The 19,905-nt window shown below is 33.5% G+C and overlaps 3 protein-coding genes and 1 non-coding gene across 4 annotated transcripts; 2 read left to right on the forward strand and 2 right to left on the reverse strand.

Annotated features, from left to right (window-relative positions):
* Positions 1-1,258: 1,258 nt before the first annotated feature.
* Positions 1,259-4,311, forward strand: LOC131622323 (protein RTF1 homolog). Its single transcript, XM_058893351.1, has 2 exons — positions 1,259-1,453; positions 1,668-4,311. The coding sequence occupies exon 2, from the start codon at positions 1,676-1,678 to the stop codon at positions 3,563-3,565; it is 1,890 nt and encodes a 629-aa protein (XP_058749334.1). The 5' UTR covers positions 1,259-1,453; positions 1,668-1,675; the 3' UTR covers positions 3,566-4,311.
* Positions 4,312-5,623: 1,312 nt separating this feature from the next.
* On the reverse strand, positions 5,624-8,648 carry LOC131622324 (alcohol dehydrogenase class-3). The gene is made up of 8 exons (XM_058893352.1): positions 8,525-8,648; positions 8,260-8,443; positions 7,841-8,166; positions 7,156-7,238; positions 6,994-7,069; positions 6,427-6,584; positions 6,151-6,312; positions 5,624-6,048 (listed from the first exon to the last, which is right to left on the reverse strand). Exons 1-8 carry the CDS (start codon positions 8,556-8,558, stop codon positions 5,938-5,940), a joined length of 1,134 nt encoding a protein of 377 aa, XP_058749335.1. The 5' UTR covers positions 8,559-8,648; the 3' UTR covers positions 5,624-5,937.
* Positions 8,649-9,994: 1,346 nt separating this feature from the next.
* LOC131622271 (uncharacterized) lies at positions 9,995-10,426 on the forward strand. Its single transcript, XM_058893296.1, has one exon. It carries the CDS (start codon positions 9,995-9,997, stop codon positions 10,424-10,426), a length of 432 nt encoding a protein of 143 aa, XP_058749279.1.
* Positions 10,427-14,955: 4,529 nt separating this feature from the next.
* TRNAI-UAU (transfer RNA isoleucine (anticodon UAU)) lies at positions 14,956-15,029 on the reverse strand. Its single transcript has one exon. It is a non-coding gene; the product is annotated as a tRNA-Ile (tRNA).
* Positions 15,030-19,905: the final 4,876 nt, after the last annotated feature.

Here is a 19,905-nt window from a genome sequence, read left to right on the forward strand (position 1 = left end):
ATTTAACTAGTTGAATTAGTGACACATGGAATGCTCATATATAGTCTGAAAATCTACTTTTGGCCATATGCATTGCTCAACAAATTGGAAAAATGTATCATATATGAATTTATGGCTATTCTACTTACAAAATGCTACCACATATGAAGTTGTTCATTATTTCACTTGGAATCTGCTTGATACATTCAAGCTTATGCTTATTGATATCACTTCAAAACATCTTGAACATTACTCGCCCTAATTTGACTGTAGATGATGAAATTCTCAACTTTTGTAGATCTAATAATGACACTTTCACCTTCAAAGATACTTATGAATGTGACACCCATATTATAAATGACATAAATTGGACTAAACTAATTTGGAAACCTTGCATTTCTCCAGCCAAATCTCTTATTGCTTGGAGACTCCTTCGGAATTCCGTAGCTACTGATGATAATCTCAAAAAACAAGACCTTATTTTTGTTTCCTACTAATGTATATGTGGACATAACTTTGAAACTCCTAAACATCTTTATAATATTGAAATTGGCATGCTTCTATCCTTGGTATGGATCCTGATACCCGTTTCGTTTAGGCCCGCTCTATAAAAATACGCAAAAAACAGGGTAATGCGGAGCGGATATTGTGTATGTTGCAGGCTTGAACTCTTGGCCCGCCCCTTACAAAAATGAAGGCGGGGCGGAGCAGATTTGTGGACACTGCACTTTATTTACTTAAAAATTACAAAATTTTATGTTAATGTATACGTCCGTAACGTAAAAAAATAAGATAGAGTTGAGCATGACATATTAGATAGTGCGAGGTTAAAAATTGTGTCTATCCCGCAAAAAAAATACAGATAAAACATATATGTTCAACATTCTGACCTTGTTTTAATACTCTAATACCATTTAGGCTCCTTTATTGGTGCATTCTCAGGCAACCTTGGCATTATTACTTATATATGAAATTATGCTGAGTTATCCTTCTTATAATTTATAAAATCGTTTTTTATTAGTGACAAAAAATTAGAAGAATGAAGAATAATAAATTTAAAAGAAATTTTAATTTAAATATTTTTTAAAAAAATAAATATTAAAAACAATAAATTTATTTATAAAAAAATTAAAAACAATATTAAAATTTTGGTTCTTCTTACATTAATATTTTACAAATAAATGTTTGTTTTCTTCACCTTTTTAGGAATTTCTTAATGGACATTCGTGATATATATCTAATTAAAAGAGAAAATATGAACAAAAACTAAAACGACGCGTTTAAACTAAACCCTCTTTGAAAGAACAAAAATACTTGAGAAAGAGCGCGACGACGTTACTTCGCTTCGTGACTTCATCACCCAACGAAACCAGGGTTTTTCCGTTAGGGTTTTGTTTTCGTTTCGCACTCTTCCATTGTAAGACAAGCTGCAAATATCGCGTTTTCCTCTTCGTCGCATTCATCGAAATTCACAGTAATGTCCCTTCCTACTTAATCCCTGCTTTCATTACAGTAGAATCATACACTTTCAGTTTATAGTTTCACTGTATTTGATATTTAATTTGTTATCGCCAATGCTGTTTATTCTCGTCATTCTCTTCAACTTTCGATATCGAATTTGATTGATTGATTGATTATTATTGTTATTATACTTTGTTTGATACCAACAGGATATTTTTGAATTTCAGGTTGAACTATGGCTGATTTAGACGATTGGCTTCTGGAGGCTGCTGGGGTAAACAGACATTCTCCCCCGACTAGGAGGGATGGAGAGCCTTTGGATGGTGGGAGTGATTCTGATTCGGATTCCGATTCTGATGATGAGCGTGATTATCGGGAGAGAAAGTCGTCTCAGGTTCCTCTCAAGAAGAGAGGGAGAGAAGATGATAGTGATGATGATGTTGAAGATGGTCGTTCTGTGCGTGAGGGGGACAGCAGTGATGACTCTGATGTTGGTGATGATCTTTATAAGGATGAGGATGATAGACAGAAACTTTCTGAGATGACTGAACTTCAAAGAGAGATGATTTTGTCGGAAAGGGCTAATAAGAAAGATGATAAGGATTTTTTGGGTAAGATGGCATTGAAGCGCGAGAAGGGGAAGACGGCAACTGTATCTAGAAGAGAGTCTCCGCCTCTTCCGTCTTCTCGTGTGCGGTCATCTGCCAGATCTGCTGATAGGTCGGCTGCCAAGGACAGTGCGTTAAATGAACTGCGTGCTAAAAGGTTGAAACAGCAAGATTCAGATGTGAAACATAAGGTGAAAGAGGGGTCTAAAAGTGCGGGAACGGGGATTTATTCGCAGAAAAGGAGACCTAATTTCAGTGGTTCAAGCCGTAGCGGAAGTGAGAGTAGGTCTCATAGTGATGATGAAGATTCGGATGGAGATGGAGGGATTATTGACAGCGATGATGATGATAAGATAACTTCTGAAAAGCCTTCTTTTGAAGACATACAGGAAATCACCATTCGAAGGTCAAAACTTGCAAAATGGTTGATGGAACCATTTTTTGAGGAGTTAATTGTAGGTTGTTTGGTAAGGGTTGGTATTGGTAGGTCAAAGAATGGGCCTATCTACAGACTCTGCGTTGTGAAAAATGTGGATGCATCAGATCCAGACCGGGTGTATAAATTAGATAACAAAACCACATACAAGTACTTGAATATTGTATGGGGAAATGATTCTTCTGCTGCTAGGTGGCAAATGGCTATGATTAGCGATTCTCCACCGCTTGAGGAGGAGTTTAAACAGTGGGTTAAGGAAGTAGAGCGTAGTGGTGGCCGGATGCTGACAAAGCTAGATGTGTCTGAAAAAAAGCAAGCCATTCAGAAGATCAATAGTTTTGTTTACTCAGCAGCTACTGTGAAGCAGATGTTAGAAGAAAAAAAATCTACCTCGTGGAAGCCTTCAAATGTCGCAGCCGAGAAGGACCGGTTGAGAACAGAGTTGGAAATAGCACAAAGCAAGAATGATGCAGCCAGAGCAGATAAGATCAGAACAAGACTACAAGAATTGGAAGATTCACGGAAAGCTGAGGAGAAGGATGCCAAGGCTTTGAGGCTTTCTGAGATGAACAGAAAGAACAGGTTTGAGAACTTCAAAAATGCATCTGAATTGAGGCCAGTAAATAAAGCTTTGAAAGCAGGGGAGGCAGGTTATGATCCCTTTTCAAGGAGATGGACTAGATCAAGGAACTACTATAATTCAAAACAGGCTGAAGAGGCTGCAGCTGCAAATAATAGTTCTGGTGATGCAGTTGGTGATAGAGGCAGCAATGGGACGGGAGCAGGCATGGTGGCCACTGCTGAAGCTTTGGAAGCTGCTGCTGATGCTGGAAAGTTAATCGACACGAGGGCTCCAGTGGACCAGGGGACGGAGTCAAATGTACTGCACGATTTTGAGCTGCCAATATCATTAGCCATACTACAAAAGTTTGGTGGAGCACAAGGAGTTCAGGCAGGGTTTATGGCAAAAAAACAGAGGATTGAAGGAATTGTTGGATTTCGAGTCCCAGAAAACGATGGAAGGAGTCATCAGTTGACATTAACAGTTAGTGATTACAAAAGAAGAAGAGGGATTTTTTAAAATTTGTTGAAGTGACAATTTTTCTTTAGGTTCACTCTTTTCAAGGCAAAAGTTGGTTTGTATTTTCTGCAGGTTTTGAAACTGATCATAGAGTTTTCAATCTGTGACAAACTCTTAGGATTCAAGTTTAGATTTGTAGTTTGCTAAAAGAGCATGTCTAGACAACCCTATTACCATGGACAACATCAAAGTTTTGCTGTAAAAATAATTTTATATTTCGAGACATAGACATTCCCGTTTTTTTTATTATTTAAGTTGCATGAAACATTTCTGTCAAAAAAAAAAAGTTGCATGAAACATTTCAATTCATTGCAAAGTAAAGAAGTATCAAGACTTGGAAGTATACTGCATATTAGCTGTATTCATTCATTATGATGAGAAAATTCAGACGGTAGGTTGAAGGTTTTAAAGGCTCAACCTGATAATTTTGTATGATTCAGGTTTTGGAAATTAGATATAGGCTCAATGTGACAATGTTTTAGGTGAGAACACTCTCAACTATGTATGTATATGAGTTGGGTTCCAAACCTCACCCGAGTCTAGAGTCGATACGACTTGGATCAACTTACAGTTGAATTTGTGTCTGTGCATCAGTAATGAGAGTTAATTTTTAACCGTCTTTGACTTTATACTTTTTCTTAATTTGGATCCTTTATCTCTTAAAAACTTTACAATATTTTCTTCATTTTTTTGGATGAAAAAACCGCTAATGTGCCTATAAAAAAACATTGAAGCGACAAGTCTAGGTGGAATTATAGAAAAACATTGAAGCGACAAGTCTAGGTGGAATTATAATTAAAAAAAATTCAAAGGTGTACTTCAATGATAGTAATAAAAAAAAGTAGAAGAGGCTTTGAGGGGATGCTATTGTGAAGATGTTATATGTTGTTAATTAGGATACAATTACAAAACCTAAAATATTGTAGGTCTGAGGTTTCGAAATCTTAAAACAGTGAATGTGCGTGCCTCATGAAATTAGGATATGAGTTAAGAACAGGAGTTAATTCTCTTTGGTGCAATGTTATCCAAGAAAATTAAGACGAGTGAATGACGAGGTTGTGGCAAAGTTGAATGACTCGGTCTTGTGGACGACTTTGGTTAATTCATGGGCAGAATTTGTGTACTTAAAATATTTGTCGAATGGCGATGGGTGTGGAATAGTTGTTGGATTAAAGTTGGAGTTTGTATTAATGATTTGGAATAGTTGTTGGATTAAAGTTGGAGTTTGTATTAATGATTTGGTTGATGAATTCCCGAGGAGTGATGACTACTGGTTAGAAAGAATCAGTTGGCTCCGTGTGATTATTAAAGAAAGTATTCCTTCAATTTTGTCACCTTTAGCTGAGTTGAGACAACATAAATGTTTGTGGCCAGGAAGTAGGACTTGTGTTTTCTCACTCTCAAGATCCTATAAGTTGTTGCAGATGGAGGACAGTAGCAGTGATTAGCAGTTTGAGGTATGGACAAATGTCTGGCGACATGAAGGTCGTGAAATAGTTAGATTAATTTGGATGCTTTGTCAAGGCAGAATCCTAACCAATCAATTGAAGAATAGTATGAGGTTAAGTGAACTGTACTGTAATTTTAGCAGTATGCAGGTAGAAACTACTTTACATGGCTGCCTCATTGTTATGGGGTTGTGGCTCCATCTTGTCCCTAATCCTGTAAGACCCTGGTTTTTTTACAGCTAATACTAAGCAGTGGATTGTTTCTAATCTATCTTACAAAATGAAAGCACCTTTTGGGTTTTGGCTTGTAATTATTTGTGGATATGAAGAAATAATGCATACTAGGGGCTTTAATGGTAGAGTTTGAACTCTAAACCTACTATATCAAGTGTTTAAGAGGAGAAATTAAGATAATTATAAGGGTTGTCGACTTGTGTGAAAAAACTTTGTAAGAAGATGGATTGGAAAGTTAAAATTAGTCATGTTTATCAAAAAGATAATCTGTATGCAGGTGACCTTAGAAGGATGTCTAGGTTTATCCTTTCTTTGAGGTTTAACCTTCAATTATGCATAAAAAATAAAAAATAAACCTTTAACTAGCTCAGTAATCTTAAAAACCTATTCCTTAGTGCATTGAATTCGCTTGTGAAGATTTGTAAAATAGTCTAATTACTTCTCTTCAAAAAGTAACACCTTATTATTATTAAAACAAGAAATAGAAATAATTTTTTATCATAGAAGAAAACCATAGTCATTAGAGGATGCTTTATCCATAGCAAACAATATTATAAACCATATACCATCTGCTTTTACATACTACAACCATTCCATATTATTTAACTGCAACCACCATAGAAGAAAGGAATAGCAACCAAAGACATCTATTCCGTATGAAAATAGCAAGTCTGGACCATATCACCTCATTCAAGTACTGAGCACACAACGAAGACATTGCCCTCCATGCAAAAGATCAAAAGCCTTGTTGATCTCGACAAGAGTCAAATTATGGGTAATGTACTCATCAACCTTGATTTCCTGCAAAACAAGTTTAAGCAGAAAGTATATTAACTATCTTTGTGTTACCATTTACCAACAATATTGTATTATTAATGCAGTAGACACATGAAAAATATTTACCTTCTTCAAGTACTTCTCTACAAGCCAAGGCACTTGTGACCTACTCTTAAAGCCACCAAAAGCTGTTCCTTTCCATACGCGGCCAGTCACCAACTGGAAAGGGCGAGTTGATATTTCCTGCCCCGATGCTGCAACACCCACAATAACTGATGTTCCCCAGCCCTGGAAATTTTCAACAAAGAATAATTTCATGTGTACAACCATCAGTCACCAGTGAAATTTTTGAACAATTCAGTTAATGAAACAGAAACTGCAATTGCTTGCAGAAGCATTCACCTTGTGGCAGCATTCCAAAGCAGATCTCATCACTGAGACATTTCCAATGCACTCAAAGCTATAATCAACTCCTCCATCTGTTAGATCAACTATAACCTGCTGAATTGGTTTCTCATGGTCTTTTGGATTAATGAACTCGGTGACACCAAAGTTTTTAGCTGCAATGTAAAATAGCAAAATAAAACAGGTGAAAAAAAGAATCTTCTGTGGCACCTTGGCACCACAAAAACCAAGACTGAGAAAAATACATAAAATAGCTCACAGTAAGGCAGTTATGCATAACTATAATCAATAGGCCTGCACTTTATCGCAGTATGAGAAAAGAAAAACAATAAAAGAACAAATCAATTACTACAAATACATATCAAGATCACGATATAGCTATGTCATACTACCACCGTCATCTTCTTTGTTTATATATAGGACTGTCAGATGCCGAGTAATTGTCAATACATGAAAAACCATTAGTTAAAACATAACTACGAAATGAAAACGGTGTTAAAAATCACTCTGCAACATTATGAACATACTATCCAGGTTATCAGGTCAACCAAGCTTGAGCTATACCTGTTTCATACTTGTTATTATCAAGATCTATGCCAATAATCCGCGATGCGCCAGCACTTTTTGCACCCTCTGCAACCTGTCAAATATAAATTATGAATCATAACAATAGCACACAAACAGGCAAAAACATGAACACCTGATATTGTAACTTAAGAAACATACAGCAAGCCCAACAGTTCCAAGGCCGAAAATAGCAACAATTGATCCTGGCTCAACTTTTGCAGTGTTCCAGACAGCTCCAAGGCCTAAAAAATGAAGAAATAAAATAGTAAATCATAAACTCATAATAACAAGTGAACCAGGTCTACCAAGGATACATATTCAAGACCAAATATTAAAGAAGAAATATAAAAAATAACTAATAAGACAATCAAAAGCAAACTAACACCCCACAGTATCTTCATTCAACAACACAAAGCATAGCATAAAGCCGAAGTCCAACACTAGCATTAAGTTGATATTTTGCAAAGACTTCCGTAGCATTAAAAAAGAAAGGAAAATAAAGCACACAAAAAGGTGTACAAAGCGACATTTATATGACGTACTATAAGAATGAATAAACTATCAAGTATTAAATTACAAAGTGCATTATCATAATTAGGCAATGAGAACAAAATTCACAACCCCAATCAGATAAGTGTATGAGACATGGGAGCTGCCGATAATATACATATCTCCATGGATAAATATAAGATGATTTTCGAAACACACATCATGAACTCATTACTAGTTATGCACAGAGAGGTTAAGGAACAATACTAAATGCTAAATCCTATAAAACTCGACAAACAATACAGGTAAATCTTTTATAAGATAACACAAAAAATTGATAATAGTTAAGAGTTACCAGTTGGAACACCGCATCCAAGAAGACAAACTTTGTCCAAAGGAGCATCAGGATGAATCTTAGCAACACTAACATCATGAACAACAGTGTATTGACTAAAAGTCGAAGTCCCCATAAAATGATAAATCGGTTTCCCCTTAATAGAAAACCGCGGCTTCCGATCCGCCATCATAACCCCAACACCAGTAGCAGCACGAACCTTGCCACAGAGGTTAGTCTTGCCCGATTTGCAAAACTTACATTCTCCACACTCAGCCTGGTAACACGGAATCACATGATCACCAGGCTTAACATCAGTCACACCCTCTCCAACACTTTCAACAATCCTAACAAAACAAAAACAAAATAAAAACTTCAATTCAATTCAATTAAATCATATGAAGAATCATCGAGTTAGGTCAATGTAAGTTAGTTAGTACCCTGCAGCTTCATGACCGAGAATGCAGGGGAAAAGACCTTCGGGATCCTTGCCGCTCCAGGTGTATGCATCGGTGTGGCAGAGAGCGGTGAAGAGGATTTGGATTCGGACTTCGTTGGCTTGCGGCGGAGCAACCTCGACGTCTTCGATTGTTAAGGGTTTGTTGGGTTCCCAGGCCACCGCAGCTTGAAAACGACGTCGTTAAGTTAGGGTTTATTTGTTAATAGTAAGAGAAATTGAAATAGAGAAATAGAAAAAGAGAGTACCTTTGCATGTAATGACTTGACCTTGAGTTGCCATGGAGATAGATGAGATTGAGAGTGAGGAGTGAGGAGTGAGGAGAGCGAGTTGCCACACACACAGCCTCAGAAGATATAAATAAATCTTCTGTCGATAATTACTAAGTTTATTAGTAAAAAAACATAAGTTCAATTTTAATTAAATAATAATAATAAGGTTCATTTTTACAATATTACGTCGGGTTAAATATATAAAACATTACTACCAATAATTAATGATTCAGTGGTGATTGGCGTTGGACTTAATAGGTAAGGACTATGATAAGACATAGAATTTTAACTTTACAATCGAGGAATCCAAATGTTTTTTATATTTAACCCTATTATATACATTATTTATCATGATACTCTATAGTTTATAATAAGAATCCCTTTTACAATAAATATATATAATAAAAATGATCTTAATTATAGTTTCAATCTAAAATTAATATTTATAATTGTGTATACAATTAATATCATGAAAATTACAATTATCATGAAAATTACAATTATCATGAAAATGATAGACTTTGAATCCTCTGAGATAGGAATAAAATGCATATTAAGAAGGTTGCTATCACTGACCAAATGGTACACTTTGGCATATATAACAGTAATGGTGATTTTAGAATGTGTTGTACTGCAACATATGCTCACAATGTCTTGGAAAAAAGGAAAAATTTGTTGAATGATATAGATAATATGGCTAGCACTGTTAATGGTCTCTGGTGCTTGATGGGGGGCTATAACAATGTCTTGATTGTGCAGGATAGGATAGGTGGAAATCTTGTGCAGAAGAAAGAAATTAAAGACCTAAATTATATGATGGATAAGGTTAGTCTGTTAGAGAAAGCTAGCATAGGTGACAATTTTACTTGGTCAAACAATCAGAGTAACAACATTATATACTCGAGGATTGGCATGCTTATAGGGAATGTTGCTGGCATCAACAGAATGTTGAGAGTATACTGACAGTGATGGCCCCAAGAATATCAGACCATGCACTTTTATATATGTAAAATTGTGTTCTTGTGCAGGGGAAAACAGAAGTTTCAAATATCCTAATATCTTGACAAAGTCTGAAGGATTTCTTAAAGCTATGGAAGACAACTGGATTCAAGATATAGATGGAAGACTTATGTTCAGAGTATGGAGGAAACTTCAAAGGTTGCAAATAGTTATCATAGATGGTTTCAAAACTTTCTAGGGGATTAAAAAACAACTGGAAAATGCTCGGGATAATTTGTGCAAAGCCCAAGAGGAACTCATTAGTGACAAAATGGATAATAGAAAAAACATGAAGGTGAAAAGCTGCAGACAAGAAGTTTTTTCACTAGCCAATATTGAGGAAGAGATGCTTAGACATATAACTAAGATAGGATAAGGCGAGGTGGCAACAACAATTCCTTCTTCTATGCTACCATTAAAAGCAAAATTAGACAAACCAACATTAACATGTTAAAGGATCAAGAAGGGAATATCCTTACCAACAATGACCAAATAGATAAAGAAGTGGTGAGATTCTATAAGGGATTGGTGGGAACAACTGCAACATCTCTCAAGAAAATTGATATCCTAGCAATGAGAGAGGTAAGCCAACTGAGTATTGAGCAGCGTATCTTGCTTATAGGAAATGTATTAGAAAAGGAGGTCCACCAGGTCCTAATGAAGATCAGTGATATCACTGCACCTGGTGAGGATAGATATGGGGCCAAGTTTTTCAAGGTTACTTGGCATATCATAAAACAAGATATAATAGATGTTGTTCAGGAATTCTTCATGAAGGAGAGAATGTACAGAGAAGTCAATATAACTTTGATTACAATGATCCCTAAACATGATGCAGCTAATATGGTGAAAGACTATAGGCCTATATCTTGTTGCTAAACCCTACTAAAGATCATTTAAAAGATGATGAAAAATAGGCTAGGGAAGGTTTTGGGAAAAATGGTGGATATTAGTCAAGCTGCATTTGTACCAGGTCAACATCTGCATGAACATGTCCTTATTGCAATTGAATTGATAAGGGGTTATAGTGCCAAAGGAGGCCCTCCTAGGTGTATGCTCCAGTTGGACATACAAAAAGCTTATGATAGTGTGGAATGGCAAGCCCTAGAGGATATCATGGTTGAACTTAGTTTTCTAAACATATTCATTAATTGGACAATGAAGTTGGTGAGTACAGTATCTTATAGATACAACATTAATAAAGAGGTGACTGAACATCTGCAAGCAAAAAGAGGTATGCGGCAAGGGTACCCCATGTCACCTCTATTGTTTGATTATGGAGTATTTGCATAGGCTCCTGGAGAAAATGGGTATAAATCCAAACTTTAACTATCACTCAAAGTATGAAAGACTTAAGATTGTGGAGCTGACCTTTGCAGATGATCTATTGATTTTCACTAGAGGAGATGCTGGATCAATGAACCTGGCAATGCAGACCATAAAGTAATTTTTTGATACAACGGGATTATCTGTTAATCCCCTCAAATGTAAAATGTTTTTTGGCAATGTAGAGGATAGCACTAAGCTGGATATTCTGAGAAACACACAGTTTGAAGAGGGCATGTTTCCTTTCAAGTACTTAGGCGTTCCTCTATCTAGCAAGAAATTGACAGTTAGTAATTGCCTTAGCTTAGTTGATAAACTGGTTCAAAGAATTAGGCACTGGAGTTCCAAACTCCTTAACTTTACAAGCAGGACACAATTAATCCAAAGTGTCTTATTTGCAACGAGTAACTTTTGGCTCCAATGTATGCCTTTCCCAAAACATATCTTTAAAAGAATTGAAGGTATACGCAGAACCTTCCTATGGTCTGGTTCTCATATAACTTCTCACAAATCCCCGGTTGCTTGGAGTAATGTTTGCACTCAAAAAAACAAGGATGGTCTGAATATCATTGCATTGCAGGTTTGGAATAAAGCCTATTTGGCCAAATATCTACAGAACCTTAATAACAAAGCTGATAGTTTATGGATTCGTTGGATGCATAGCTATTACTTAAAAGGGACTGATGTGATGCAGGTGGATATTAGAGGGTATGTTTCTTATAGCATCAATGGAATGCTGAGGATGAGGGAAGAGATCTCCAACCTGCCTGAGTGGCACGGACTCTTGGAACAAGATAAGTATAACACGAGGAGAATGTATAAGGCGATAATAGGATAAGTACAGGATGTCCCTTGGAAATAAATGATGTATGGTAATGTAGCAAGGAGAAGAGCAATATGTGGATGGCATGCCATAGGAAACTACCTACAAAGGAAAGACTTCATAGGTTTGGCTTACCTAATCATTTGTATAACTCATTTAGTTTGAAGATTTCAATCATGTGAATCTTTTAATTCAAGTAACCATCATTTTAAATTGCATTTTTAAATAAAAATTATTCTTATTTTTGAATAAGACAAATTGTTGAATAAGACAAATTGTATTTTTATTGAAATCTCTTTGAAATTACATCACATGCCAAAAAATACATCGTAATTAGTATGTTACAAGTGAGTTTTTTTGAGCAAGAATATGAGTGTTCAATGGTCTAGGCGATGGATAGACCACCCAAATAAAACCTTACTTGAAAATTGTTTGAAAAACTTTTATAAGAGTTTTAAAAAACAAAATGATTTTCTTGGCGAAAACAAATTCTAGTGTAGGAAAGAGATTATACTTATCAATTGGAATTTTCACAAAACGACTTAAAAGGGACACAAAGCAATCAAGATCGAATTACAAAATCTACCAAAATATACAACCAATGCAATGTATTGAATATATATATATATATATATATATATATATATATATATATATATATATATATATATATATATATATATATATATACACACACACACACACACACACACACACACACACACACACACATACATACATACACATACATACAAGATATGTATTTGTACAATATCAACATTATATGGATTCTACAATTACAGTTTTTAACTTAATATTCAACAAGGAAAACTTAAAGTTTCGATTCCAACAAAATCTATGATTTACAAATTAATCGCCATCAAAAGAAATTCTAATGGCATGCAATTCTTGTACACCAAGATTCATAGTGGTTTAACTATCGTCCTCGCTAAGCTTAATCCACTCTTCGACGATTTTTCATTGAGTTTTTTTGGTCTTCCACTATGATATGTGACAAAATTACACGAGTTCAGTACAATCATAATATCCTAAAAAGCTGAAAAATATAAGAAAAAAATATTCTTTTTGGACCTCTCGACTTGTACTCAGTATCTGAACTGAACTCTTTGCTAAATCTTATCACGAAATCGTCTTGACTTTTCCATCCCCAACAAAATGCTCCAAATCTCTGTTGTACCATGACCTTTATTCAATCCTATCAGTATCTTGATTATTGGTGAAGATTGACAAGAACTCTCCAAGTTTGAAGGCTTCCACACGTCACTACCAAGATGAATCTGGAGAGAAGAACCACCTTCTTTTCTACTAGAATTGTCAAAACCAATCACAACACCACACATCTTATGAACCTATGAAATCGTAAACTAATCTTCAAAGAAACGTTAAATCCAATAAATGAATATCCTCAACAATCACAAATATCCAATGATGATCAAACTATCCTTATCTTCAGATTCAAGGTTATATCATAAATAAATTTGTTGATAAAATATTCTAGGTTTTTATTTTAATAGTACCTTTGCCATAAACTTCACTTCTCAATCCATGTTACTGCTATGCTATAGCTTTACATGTCATAGAGATACCATCTTACTGAATAAGTTCCATCTTTCCTTATTTATATAAATCTCAAACTTAATAAAAGCCTACCCCTGAATCATATAGGCCAAAAAAAATTAATATTGCATGAAATTTAAGAATGCAAGATTCAAAAGACAAATTCTAAATCTAATGTTACAATTTCTTTTAACAAAACTAGGAATTTAAAGATCCAAAGACACTCGACTGGTTGGACTGGTTGGTTGGTTAAATAGTATGATCAAAAGCATCTTATCTTTATTATATCTTATCCTCAACCTAACATGTTTTCAACCATATAACTAGTAACAAAAAATTGTCTAACACATCGGACTAAACCCCATATTAGTGTGTACGGCAATTAGCCAAGCTGGAAATAGTTTGTTGGATAAGGCAAATGGGTCCCTTTGACCTTGGATTTGAAACACAAATGTGAGGACGATGTTTGATGATAGGTATTCTTCTGACTTAAGGGGCTGGTTTGGGTTGATTGTCGGTTGGAATAATACTCCGACATGAGAAAGTGTGAGAGTAGAAGAAATGTTGAGGTGAATAATAGAAAACATGTGAGAATGAAAGTGAACGATTCCATTTTAATTTTTATTTTGGGAGAAGTAGAAAAAGACATCCTAGTGTTATTCATAGACATCTAATTTTCCTCTTCTTTACCTGGATTGAACTTGAGGTCATGTTAGTTTTATCGAATCCCATGGTAGGTGCCAACTATACTTGTCGTAAGTACAATAAAAGGGATTTGGTCAGCTATATGTCGAGAAGGTCTTTTGTCTACTCATACATATAAATTGTCTCCTTTTTTCAAGCTATTGACTTCTGTAACTATATTCATGGCTCTCTTAAGAGAGACTAATATCTTGGTCTCCTACATTTACTATATGTTTGACCTATTAATAGACAAAATGGGGTGAGTCACTTCTTAAAATTTGAGGAGTGCGGTAATGACCAAGGAATTTCATTAACTTTACCAAAATGTATCTCAACATGTCGCCACTATAAATAAAACTTAATTGGGTATGTAGAGAGCTCTCTCTTGTTGGGATTGAGCTCGCCCATATTGAGCTTGAGCACACTTGTATTGAGCTAAAACTTTTGAGTATTCTCTAGGAGCTTTTTGGGGTTCTAATCCTATAGGCTGAGGTCAGTTGATGACAACTAGATTTGGGCCTTTACGGACACATATTACATTGTCCCTCAAGCAAGAAATTTATAAGAACGAAGTGATTCAATAAAAAAACCATGGCAGTAAATAGTTGCCCAAGCACAAGGTGTGTAGGGGCGAAGTGCTTAAAGATAAAATGTGTATGAATTTAGGTTTTTATATCCATAGTAGTTCAATTATGTTTATCCTTTAAACTAACTCTTTCATCTAAGAAGTTTTGGAATGTATTTTCTCATGTAAGATTCTATAGGTCTTACAATAATTCTCAAATGAACTCTTGTACTTTCCACGATTATCGTTCTTCAAGTGAACAAGATCTAGAACTTTCTTTCTTCTTCTTGCTATATAGTGTAATTTTTGAAAATAAATTTTGTTACTAAAATTAAGATAACAAATGAAAAAAATGGTCCCGACGGGGCTCGAACCTGCGAAATATTTGAAAATACATTTTGTTACTAAAATTAAGATAACTAATGCAAAAAATGGTCCCGGCGGGGCTCGAACCCGCGACCTTCGGCTCATAAGACCAACGCTCTAACCAACTGAGCTACGGGACCTCTTGGAATTTGTGACTGTTTGGTGACTTCATACTTATTTTAGTATGAAGATTTTATGAACACACCTCCACAATTTGAGGGTAAAAGGTTTATCATATGAAAATTAAGAATGAAAATTTTCTTTGAAGCTATTGATTTTGAATTATGAGATTTATTAAAAATGATATGTTTGTTCCTACTATTTTGTTAATATAGAAGTAGTAAATATACTGAGTAATTTATGACCATAAAAGATAAGAAAAAAAAGATAAAATACTATAGAATATTTATATGTTGTTAACTATAATACTATCAAATAAGCATGTGAGACTCTTGAATGATCTGTGAAGATTTTCTCGAGATCAATCAAGAAATGATGAACATGCATATTCGAGAAGAAGAGACGCCAAGTGAAAGACAGAATAATCTTTGAGGATGGTTCTAAAACATTTGAATACTTGAAAGTTACATCAAAAAGTTTGTTTCTAACAAATACCTTAAATTCAAGAACTAGTATAAATAATCAGATTCGATACTTAATTCCAAAGGTAGAAAAGTTTGTGACAAATTTCAAAAAAGATCCAAAAAGAGGAAATTTTCCTAGAAATTAAAAAGTTAATTCAGCTACTTAATATGAAGAAAATAATCCAGGTACATTAGAAACTTCATCATCCTCATCTTCATCTTCATTAAAAGACCTACATAAAGAAATATGAAGGATCTTCTATGGAATCATCATCCAGAAGAATTTTTAGAGAATCATCATGGATCAGAAGAATCTTTGAAGAATCATCATATCAAGATTTTGTTCCTACATACAAAATTTTTAAAGCATCACATGAAACAAATATGAAGAATCAATTGGAGAAACCTCAAATTCATCAACCAGATATTCGTGTATTAATGTCTGCAAAGATTCATCCCAAATTTCATCATAAGACACACATGAAGCATCTTCAAGAACATCATCAATGGAATCAGATAAAGAGGAACATGTATGCTTTAAAGTTGCTTATGAAGAACATGACGATGAGATAACTAATTTATCCTATAAGCAAGTGATTAAATTAAGTGTTAAGGATAGTACGGAAAATGAGAAGCTAGAAAGAAACATAGTATACATTAAAATTATATTAAATTTATTGAAAGTAGTAATCAAATGTTTGGTATTGAATTAGATCGATGAATTTAAAAGACAAATTTTAAAATCTAGAAAATGTGAAATAAGTGATTCTTTTTAAAATCAAATTTTATATATGAGGAGGGATCAAATTACATCCGAAGAGTTACAACACGAGTTACACTCGCTCGTAACTTCATTGCGAATAAATATATTTTAAAATCAACTGTTGGATTGAAACATAATATCATATAGATCATACCTATAAAGTTTCAGATTAATCTATAATTATTTACTATGTCATTGAATTACATTAAAATTAACGTGATATGAAAGTTCATTTTAATGTTAATCTTTGGATATCTTGATCGTATGGTAAATCATTATACATTAATCTCAAAATTTATAGGTATGATCGATATAATATTATGTTTCAACTTTCAATCCAACTGTTGATTTAAAAAAAACAAAATGAAGTTACGAGTGAGTGTATCCGTGGTGTAACTCTTCGGGTGTAATTTAATGCCTCATATATAAATGGCTCGGATTTACCTCATATTTTAATCCCTCCATTTAAATGGCTCGATTTAGTTATTTTATTGTATTCCTTATGGAGCTAAATGTTAGTCAAATTCTTTGAGAAGAGAAAGAGATCAAGTTTGGATAAGTTATTTGCATTTAGGGATGGCAACGGGTCGGGTAGGTGCGGGTTCCATACTATCCAGACCCGCATCCGAAATCGGCACCCGAACCCGAACCCAAACCTAAATGTTGTTCGGGTGGAAAAATAACACCCACGCCCACACCCGTTGGGTTCAGGTTTTTTCATCCAAACCCAAACCCGCAGCAAAATACATAAAATACATTTTTCCTACAACTTTCCACTATATATTATTTATTTTATATATATATATATATATATATATATATATATATATATATATATATATATATATATATATATATATATATATATATATATATATATATATATATATATATATACACACACACATAAGCGGGTGTGATTTCGGGTTAGGGGTGTGCATGGATCAATAACCAAACCAAATTGAACCGAATGTATGGTTTGGTTTGGATCTTAAAACCATTTTATTAAAACCAGTTAATTTTTTTAAAACCGGTTTACATATGAATTGGTTCGGTTCTAAACCGGTTATTCATAAAAACTAGTTTTAACAATAAAACTGGTTTTAAACTGGTTCTCTCAAAACTTTTTTTTTTTAAATAAAATAATTTTATAAAATAACCAGTACTGATTGATTTCAATGAAATTAAAAGAAAGTGAGATTAACTAAATTGCTAAAGTCTTCCATGAGTAAATTAAATGTTGTAACATAGCTTCCTAGAATAATGAATTTTCTGGTTAATAATATAGGTGAGCTTACCAGCAAGAAAAACAAAACTCAGATTTTGTTGTCAAGAATGAACATAGCAGATCTCATGGTAATAGGAGAAAAGTGAAAAATAGGATGATAGAAAATCAATTTGATATTGAGTAAAATGACAAAATATTCTCTTAAAAAATCAAAACGGTAATGGAGCACTAATAGTGAGTGAAGAAGAAAAATGAAGAAGCACTGAATGGAAAAAAAACTGATGCAAGTGAGAGAAAATTAAGTTAACCATTTAAGAATTGGTTTTTTATAATGGGTACCGGTTTTAATTTGGTTCAATGAAATGGTTTTGGGTCAGTTTTTATGCAAAATGGTTTGGGCTTTTAAAATTGGTCCACCAAATTTTTTAAATCAGTTTATGGAAACCGGTTATTTTGCACACCCCTATTTCGGGTGCAGGTTTCACACTACTCAAACCCGTACCCAAAATATCGGGTGGCACCCGAACCCAAACCCAAACCCAGTCAACTCGGGTTTTCACCTGTTGACTCGGGTTCGGGTGCGGGTGGGTCCCACGGGTTTGGGTGTGCTTGTCATCCCTATTTGCATTTGTGATACCTAAGATATGGGTCAGTTTGACCATGAAATGTCTTAGTTATCTTGTAATATGTTTGATTACAATGAAAATATCTCATTGTGAATGGACGGGACGAAACTCCGACTTAAGGTGGTAAACCTAGAAAAAACTTGTGTGTTTAAACCCTCTTCTCTTATGAACTTATCATTCAACATTTATAATTGACTTGAGTATCATTTGAAACATATAGAAAGCTATTTAATTGGTCAAAACAACTCAAACTCCCTTTTCTTGTGTATTTCTCATCTTTAGTTGGTATCAGAGCTTTGGTCTCTTTTTAAACACTTAACTATGTAAGACTAAAATATCTTTGAGAAAAACATAGAGGCTCTTAAAAATGAAATTGATGAAAGAACCAACACTTCTTACTCAATCAAACATCTAATGTTTAATGGAGAAATATTTGATTATTGGAAAGAAAATTTAAAAGTTTCTTTATCTCCTAAGATATATATATATATATATATATATATATATATATATATATATATATATATATATATATATATATATATATATATATATATATATATATATATATATATATATATATATATATATATATATATATATATATATATATATATATATATACGACTCAAGTGAGAACACTTGGTTATTATGAGAAATGAGAATAATAAATCACGACCATTAAATTTTTATTTTGTTGATTTTAATGGACTGGATTGGTTTCTCTTTCTATATTGATTTAAAATAAATATTAAGGATCATAGAAAGAGAAACCAATCAAGTCCATTAAAATCAACAAAATCAAAATTTAATGGTCGTGATTCATTGTTCTCATTTCTCATAATAACCAAGTATTCTCATTTGAGTCGTCCTATATATATATATATATATATATATATATATATATATATATATATATATATATATATATATATATATATATATATATATATATATATATATATATATATATATATATATATATATATATATATATATATATATATATATATATATATATATACACACGGAAGTTAGTTAAAGATGGATATAAATATCCTAAAAATGACGAAGACAATTTTTTTTATCCCTTATGCATGGATGATGCTAAATAATATTTACTTCAACAAGTATGGTAATATGTCTAACAGTGAATTAACAAAACTATTTAAGATTCATTGTGTCTTAACTATGAAAGAATCTAAAACAAATGGTTTGATAAAGAAGTAGGAGTTGTTCTGGTGAAAGAAAATAAAAACATGTAGACTATTCTTCTATATTACAAACTTAAGTATCCATACTTTAAGTGTTGAACAAAAGCTATATTATTATTGATCATGTCAAAGAAAATCTTTAGAAGTCTTCCAAGGAATTGGATACCAAATGTAATTGAAATTGAAGAAGAAAAAAGGATCAAATGCTTCCCCCCTTGAAGACCTCATTATATCCCTTTGTAGTCGTCAGATATACCTTATGAAATAAATTTTAGAGGAAGTCATAATGTCTTGCTTTGAAGTCTAAAAACAAGAAGATTAAAGCTCTATAAGGTGAATAATCATTAAATGAAAATCCTATAAAAGAATCAAAAGATGGTGATATTTCCCTCGTATATAGACAAGTTTAACGTCTATGGGTCAGAAGGAAAAATAAATATCCCAACACGGAGTTCAAGTTGTCCAAGGACCTAAGAGACATGAATCTGACAAGAATGTCATTTGTTATGAATGCGAATAACTTGGATACTTCAAAAATGAATGTCCCAAGCTAGAGATAGATATATACAAGAATATTGGATCTAAAGGAAATAAAAAAAGA

The sequence above is a fragment of the Vicia villosa genome, unplaced genomic scaffold (assembly GCF_029867415.1).
Source record: "Vicia villosa cultivar HV-30 ecotype Madison, WI unplaced genomic scaffold, Vvil1.0 ctg.000029F_1_1_1, whole genome shotgun sequence".
Lineage (NCBI taxonomy): Eukaryota > Viridiplantae > Streptophyta > Magnoliopsida > Fabales > Fabaceae > Vicia > Vicia villosa.